Below are 8,508 nucleotides of genomic sequence, written 5' to 3' on the forward strand. Positions count from 1 at the left end.
TGCTATTAGAGATTGGTCCACTAAGAGCAGGTCACACTGTTTCCGCATTTGAATGTAGAGTAACTGTTAGTGCAACAAAAGTCTCATCACAACAATAACTACAGTAAGATTAATATTATTAATAATAATAATATTACGATAAAAAATAACTAGGCCTACTAATAACTTAGACAACAGGTTACAGCATATTTTTATATCATATATAAAATATCAAATATAGCATATTTATAATAAATACAATAAAAATGTATATAAATAAAATATTTTTTAAAAAATCATAATAATAATAATATATAAAAATTCATAGTTAGGTTTACTTTTTTTCAGTACACCCAAGGTTCTTGATCAATAATTATCATCAGATTAGCCACAAATTTTTATTTCAGCAATATTTATTCAAAATCATGTATTGACACTTACAGCATCTCCAACTTCAAAACAAAACAAAACAAAACAAAACAAAAAACACAAAACAATAGGAAAACTAATACACTGAATCCTGGTTATATTTCGAATACATCCCAGAAATTTGAAGTGCTTCCACATTGTGTGGCCAAAAGTATGTGGACACCCGACCATCACACCTGTATGTTGTTCTTCCCCAAAACTGTTGCTACACAATTGCATAGAAAGTCTTTGTATGCTGTAGAATTATGATTTCCCTTCAGTGGAACTAAGATACACAAACCTGTTCCGGCATGACAATGCCCCTGCATACAAATCGAGCTCCATGAAGACATGGTTTGCTAAGTGTGGAGTGAAAGAACCTAAGTGTCCTGCACAGAGCCCTGACCCTAACACCACTGAACACCTTTGGGATGAACTGAAACACTGACTGCAACCCAGACCTCCTCACCTAACATCAGTACCTAACCTCACTAATGCTCTTGTAGCTGAATGATCACAAATCCCCACAGCCACGCTCCAAAATCTAGTGTGGAGCTTATTAAAACAGTGAATCTAGAATGAGATGTTCGACAAGCACATATGGCTGCGATGGTCAAGTGTCTACAGACTTTTTTTTTAATGCAATAACACAACCTTATTATTACTCTACCACCTATACCGGCTCTGATTATTTTCTCATACAATTTCTGCACCCTTGTATAACCATTCAAATCTTCACAAAATCTACGATCACTTTAATCAGAAAGCATATATAGTGTTAAAACTCTTTTCAGACAGAAAATACAATTCGTTTCCTACATTCACAATGTAAGTGTTAGTGTCATGAATGGCTCTAATAAATTAAAGTAGACTACATTTCACAACAGAGATCATTTTCTACGTTAGAAAACCACAAATTACCACCGACACTGCACAGATCATACATTTTAAGGCATAAAAATTTCTACATTTACCATCCAGTGGATCTACTACTTTTACTGTCTCATGAAACCTGACTCAACTATTTAATTAATTAATTAATTAATACAAATTTTTTGTTTAAATGAGCACATCCCTGATTATTATCCATTCAAGTAATTCTCAGCTGTGGAGGTTTGGCAAAAAAGAAGGAAAGACTGTACAGAAACAGTGACGATAGTGTACCTAAAAAAACCCATCATAACAAGCTGAACAAGTGCCGTTAGAGTATATTTCATCTGAGCTTAGAGAAATGCTTCTACAGTCCAGCTAGCAACTAAAAATACCGTTGCAACCTTTAGGACCATATTTTCCTGATCATAACATGAGACATGACTAAAAAATAATAATAATAATAATAATAATATTAAGGCAACTGATGACCGCACTGGTGTGTGCGGGTGTGGCAGATTACCTTTCGTGACCATCGGCGCAGGTGATCAGCCGCCGAAGCGCAGCGTCACTGTAAAAAGGGGCTGGGTTTTAAGAATGATGAGTTCTAGCTAAGTGCATTTCAGCGATATCGATTTCCTGTCAGAACTGAACGTGCGCAGTGCAGCTGCAGGACAAACAATTCGACACGACTATCGATTCGCCAGTGTTATTCTACTGGATTAGGCTTGCATACTAAACTAGAGCAGTTTCCGTTTAAAGCATAAGTGCGTGTTCTAGAAGGTGGAGGAGAAATGGTGGAGAAACACTGCTGGGTGGTGCTTCTGAAACTCCTTGATGAGCCGCCTCTTCTGTTTGATCGACAGCTCGTTACTGAGTGTGATATGCTCAGCGAGCTGTTTCAGGCTCTCGAAGGTGGTCTTCTCTCGTCGCTCCTCGAACTGACGTGTCGACATCTGCTGACAGAAGGCGAACGCTACACGGCAACGACAGAACAGAGACAGGTGTTAGTGTGCACGCTCGATCCAGACAGCACGGTCAGGAAATGTGTCATCTGCGTAAACGTACGTGCTACGCTGTTCGGATCCTGGCCTTGCTGCAGGGTTTGCAGGGCCTTCGTCACCGCCTCGATCAGAGACGCCGGCATCTAGAGTCGGTGTGTCAAATCAAAACAGAAATAAGAACAGGCAGGCTGTAAGGTTTGCCCGGATTCCAGGACGAACACAAGTCAAAATGCAAGCCTGTCTTTTTCCAGGAAATGAGTGGAGTGACGGTACCTTGAACAGGTGTAAACGGTGGTCCGTGAGAAACAGTAGGAGCTGCTCAGACTGGACACGAGACACGTCTTTACTCTGAAGCACAGCCTTCATGAATGTCCTGCTGATCAGAGACCTGTTCTCCATCTGCTCCCAGACAAATGGGACACATTTTCATTTCATGATTTTTCTTCTCTTTTTTTTTCATTCAGTACTGTCCTTTAGAAGCTATACAAGATATTTACATGTTTCCCAGAAGACAAAACAATACCAAATTTACACTGATCATCAGTTCAAAAGTTTGCACCCCCCTGACTCTTAATGTATCGTGTTCATTCCTTCCTTCTTGATCATCAGTGAATGTTTGCACCTTATGTAATAGTCGTGTACGAGTCCCTCAGTTGTCCTCAGTGTGAAAAGACGGATCTCAACATCATATAGCCGCTGCTGGAAAGGGGTCAAATATACAGAAGATGCTGGAAAAGCAAAGAATGTGCAGGACCTGGAGGATTTTTCTGAGGAACAGTGGGTGGTTTAACTGCTCAGGACAAACAAGGGACTCGTGAACAACTCTCACAAAACATAAACACGGTCGCTGATCATCCAGGTAACGACACACAGTATTAATAATCAAGCGTGTGTAAACTTTTGAACTGGATCATTTGTGTAAATTCAGTTATTATTGTGTCTTGTGGACTATATGTAAACATCTGAAGAAGTATATAATAAAAAACAAAATGCAATTTTTACGATCCCTCTTATTTATTTATTTTTATTTTTAACATTTTGCAGATTCTGTGTAATCTTCTGACCTCAAGAGTATTATTACTAAAGGCACTTCACGCACCAATCATCACGTCTTTAATGATCGAGTACGTTTGGGGTAGGAGGAAAATTGTGTACCATTTATTCTAGCCAAACTATTCCTACCAACTAGAAAAATGACTTCTCCAGAAATGGCATTTAAACAAAACGGAGACGTTTATAACCATAACCCCGTCTTAAATAAGTGATCGATTATGCTATATTAAAACTGTAATAAACTCCAGACAAACAGAGTTCATTTTAGGGAACTGATAACTGAATGGCACCGTTTTGTGTAGCTGGAAGGCCTTGGGGTCTGCGGCTTCAGCCATGAAGGTCAGGAGTCTGCGCAACTCGTTCCTAGAGCTGGCGTCCAAAAGTTGCAGACACAGTTGAGACGCCTTTAGAGCATCCTCAACCCTACCTGAGTCTGACACACACACACACACACACGGGCATAAAAACATCACATTAAAATGCATTCACACACAAACAAAAATTTTTTTAAAATTTCTTAATCACTTGCACTTTTCCTGGATTCGACGTTTCAGCTTAATATTTTATAATCAATAAAACACATTAAGATAATATCCCGTTTTGCATTTTATTTCCTCTCAGATGTGCAAAGAAATAGAACTGAAAACTAACGAGGTATAAAAACAGGTGCTCAAGCTAGAAAATCATTAAATATTTTATATTCAGTGTTCTTGTGTTCGGTATGGCGTTTACCGAGTAGCTTAAGGATGCCTACGTGGATGTCCAGGTAACGTTCAGCCAGCAGGGGAACTCTCTCCTGACTGTTGTAGTACTTGGCTATGGTGTCGAATAACAGTTTCTTGTAGGCGCCCAGCCTCTCGTCTCCCTCCTCAGCATGGACCTGAAGCAGCTGCTCTCCTATCACCACTATCACCTCATCCGGAAACAGCTCCAGACAGTCTGCAGCCGCCATCAGCCACGAGTCCAGCCTTTCAGACACAAAGACACAAGGCGAATATGTTTACGTTTATCAACAGTAACGTACCAACATAGGTGGATTAAATATAATGTTAAAACTGCAAATCTATAAGTGGCATTCCGAACGTTTTCTATATTCCACTAATTGGCTAATTCATTTGTTATCTAATGGCCACACAGAATCAACTGCATTATTTATTTCTGCTTGAACTGAACTCAGCTTTTGCTTGATTCATATTGGACACTGACTCTGGCAGGTTGAGGACCTGGGACACTTCCCGGTCCACGCAGGTGTTGGAGATGACCAGGTCATGGTTCCTTAGCAAACGCGTGCGAAGAGGAGCAGGTTTGGAGGGCGACGTCAGGACGCAGTCCAACACAGGCACCTCCACTAACTGCAACAGCTGGAGGAGGGTTTGCTGTTTCCACACTTCCTGTACCACTGCAAAAAAACAAAAAGGTAATAATAATAATAATATTAATAATAAACCTTATTTTTATATAGCGCCTTTAAAGCAGCTTATCGAGGCACTTTACACAATAAGACAAAAACAGACTTGAATAGATTTAAAAATGATCAAATTCTGTGCATCTCTAATGGTATAATTACAATCATGTATACATGTGTTTTTAAAATACTTCCGCAATACAAGTGCTGCATATGGATTCGAATTTAGACCACTGTCAACAAACCGATGGTGTTTTATACAGCCAGGTCCTGACTGTGCATTTGGACTAATTATCCATCCATCCATCCATCCATTTTCCATACCGCATAGGGTCGTGGGGAACTTGGAGCCTAATCCAGGGGACTCTGGGCACAAGGTGGGGGACACCCTGGACGGGGTGCCAACCCATCACAGGGCACATTCATACACCCATTCACACACTACAGACAATTTAGAGATGCCAACCAGCCTAGAATGCATGTCTTTGGACTGGGGGAGGAAACCAGAGTACCCGGACGAAACCCCCGAAGCACGGGGAGAACATGCGAACTCCGCACACACAGGGCAGAGGGAATCAAATGCTTCAGCATACAAAGACTTTCTATACAATTGTGTGCTTCTAAATTTGTGGCTTACTGTTTTTTGGAGGAACAACATATAGGTATGATGGTCGGGTGTCCACATACTTTTGGCCATATAGTGTACATATGAAATGGGATTTTGATTGGATGGAACTTGATACTTTAGGTCAACGTAGCTCTCTAAAGGTAGCTTGCCTTTCATAAAGTAATTAGGTGTAAAGGCAGCATGTCCCAAGCGAGCACTAGTGAAAATGCTTCTATTTTGCATTCTTTTGTAATTTAATACAACAATCTGCATTACACAAATGACATCAATGACAACAACGATGTTTGCTTTAATGACAGTGCGCACTCGAGCTGGTGTGGACTCCACAAGTTTGTGCAAAACGTTATGATCCTTTTTAGATCGAATCCATTGGAGCGTCGTCTCAAAAAGAGATTAGACATAAGGAAAATCTGCCCTTTTGTACAAAGCATTTAACATGGTCGGCTTCCATTTAAATAGAGACCTAGAAATAGTGCAGAATCTTAAATATTAAATAGTCAAGATATTGAATGTTTACTTTAATTGTTTGAAATATTTCACAGTTCTAAAACCTTCTGTTTATTTCCAATTTTAAATATTTTTTTTTAATTCCCAGATTTATAATGTGGTCTCAGATTTTTCTGAACTCATCCGTCTGTGTAAAAAAACAAATCTGTGTGATGCAACTTATTAAAATAGCAACACAGACGACCTTTACAGAGACCCGTCTTACCTTGCTTTGAGAGGTAGGTAGTTGATAAACCAGCACGATTCAGACCAGAAGGCATTGACGGCTGGAGGTTAATGGTTTTCAGTATTCTCTCCACCCGTCTGTCTGAGGATCCCAGTGCCAAGGGGTTGGAGATGGTCCTTAAGTCATCAAACCTTTAAACACACATGTATTATGAGCGAAATAAAAAAAAAATAATTCAGGTTGATACGGTGTCATCAAATTATTTTCTGACCTGGACCCCTTCTTCTTCTTTCCAGTTTGGTTCACAGGTGATTCATTCTCCATACCGGCGCTGCGCTTAGCTGATCCCGGAAGGCCGTCGGAATCCAGAAAGCGGTAGAGACTGCAGCCGGAGTCCTCGAAGGCCAGCTCTTTTTCCCTGCGAAAGAGCTTCACACCAACGGGTTCGAACACCCGGGCGTCCATGAGAGCCTGGCAAAGCCTGACAGCCTTGAGGCGTGTCACGTCGCTGGTGCAGAAGTAGATGTTCTGCATGAGGTGGCTGAGAACCACGTCGACAGCATCAGAGCCGGTGAAGCAGTCTCGGTGTACTCGCAAGTGCTGCCGGCGACGCCTGACCTCCACCTGCGTCTGTAAGGCCTCTACGATGTTACGCCACAGCTGTGTCGCTCTAAACGGTCCTGTCACAGTTCAGAGAGAGAGAGAGAGAGAGAGAGAGAGTCAGACAGTCACGTGGCACATCCAGCCAGGACACGTTCCACACAACAGTTCATCTTGTCCATCTATAGTGAGCCATGTGGGTTAGTGTTTCACGGTCAGTTTAACCGTGGAGTTTTTCTTAGTGCTTTACATTAAGTAACAGGTTTTAAAATGCAACCGCTCACAGTTTGTACATCACAGAAACGCCTGAGAATCACGACATGACTATTTTATCACAGAGCTCACGCCTAATCCAGGATGTACTCTGACTTCACGCCCAATGAATGAATTAATGATACAAATGCACTTTACTTTATGTTGTTTGTATTACTTATAGCGTACTAAGGTTAGAGGTTGAGGTTATTAGTTAGTTCAAGTTAACTAATGCATTAAATAACCTTAACCTAAGGCATTACCTCGTTTCTTCTGACTTTTTCTGATCAGAAAATAACTAAGAAAGGAAAGCTACTGATTTTTCCCTAAAGCTCCCCTCTTCTTATGTTGACACAAACACAATGTGTTGTTGTTGTTGTTTTAAAGAGAGGTGTCTTGGCTAGTAAACGTTACAGCAAAATTCCCAGCACTGAATGAACATATGACAAGTTTATTTATGACTAACTAACGTCTCATAGCAGGTTAACTCCTAATGCGCCACAGCGTGAGGTAATAACACTAGAATTAGCAAATTACATATAACTAATACATATTCACTTTATGTATGTGTAGTTATTTATTTATTAAAGAGAGAGACCTGTTGGGTGTTTCTTCTCGTTAAAACATCTCGTTTGACTATTCAGCCTTCTAAACCTCGGAGTCAAATCCACCGCCATCATCGTCAAACAGGAAGTGACGTAGTGGGTACGTGGAACCGGGCAGAAAGACGAGAGGAGGCGGTGAACCGCGGGTCTGGGAACAGTTTCAGTGTGTTACGACAATTTTAATGTTTTCTAAATGGAAAGAGTACACTGGGATTTAACATGCGACCTACATTCAGACAGCGTACTGCACACAACCTTACAACAGATCTGACAAGTGCAAGAAAATACTACTGCTAATAATAATACTACTACTGCTAATAATAATAATAATAATAATAATAATAATAATAATAATGCGAATAATAACACTACTAAATCTACTGCTAATAATAATAATACTACTTCTAATAATAATACTACTAAATATACTGATAATAATACTACTACTACTGCTAATAATAACAATACTAAATATACTGCTAATAATAATAATAATAAATCTACTGCTAATAATAATACTACTAAATCTAGTGCTTATAATAATAATACTGCTAATAATAATACTATGAAATCTAGTGCTAATAACAATAATAATACTCAGACTAATATTTATACTATTACTACTACTACAGCTATTAATACTACTACTGCTACTGCTATTATTATTACTACTAATACTACTACTTATATAATAATAATAATAATAATAACAATAATAATAACAATAATAATAATAATAATAATACATACGTTTTCATTACCGATTATCCTACAGGGTGATGGGGAACCTGGAGCCTATCCCAGGGAGCATGGGGCACAAGGTGGGGTACACCCTGGACAGGGTGTCAATCACATACACATTTATACACTACGGACACTTTGGACATGCCAATCAGCCTACCATGCATGTCTTTGGACTGGGGGAGGAAACCGGAGTACCCGGAGAAAACCCCCGCAGCATAGGGAGAACATGCAAACTCCGCACAAACATGGCAATCAAACCCCCAACCCTGGAGGTGTGAGGCGAACAT

At 39.9% G+C, this 8,508-nt stretch overlaps 1 protein-coding gene across 1 annotated transcript; it reads right to left on the minus strand.

The window, feature by feature from the left end:
• Nucleotides 1-1,401: 1,401 nt before the first annotated feature.
• On the minus strand, nucleotides 1,402-7,733 carry depdc4 (DEP domain containing 4). Its single transcript, XM_053650176.1, has 9 exons — nucleotides 7,471-7,733; nucleotides 6,292-6,700; nucleotides 6,060-6,211; nucleotides 4,521-4,713; nucleotides 4,047-4,282; nucleotides 3,605-3,747; nucleotides 2,535-2,660; nucleotides 2,326-2,404; nucleotides 1,402-2,233 (listed from the first exon to the last, which is right to left on the minus strand). Exons 1-9 carry the CDS (start codon nucleotides 7,550-7,552, stop codon nucleotides 2,034-2,036), a joined length of 1,620 nt encoding a protein of 539 aa, XP_053506151.1. The 5' UTR covers nucleotides 7,553-7,733; the 3' UTR covers nucleotides 1,402-2,033.
• Nucleotides 7,734-8,508: the final 775 nt, after the last annotated feature.

Source organism: Ictalurus furcatus, chromosome 19, assembly GCF_023375685.1.
Source record: "Ictalurus furcatus strain D&B chromosome 19, Billie_1.0, whole genome shotgun sequence".
NCBI lineage: Eukaryota > Metazoa > Chordata > Actinopteri > Siluriformes > Ictaluridae > Ictalurus > Ictalurus furcatus.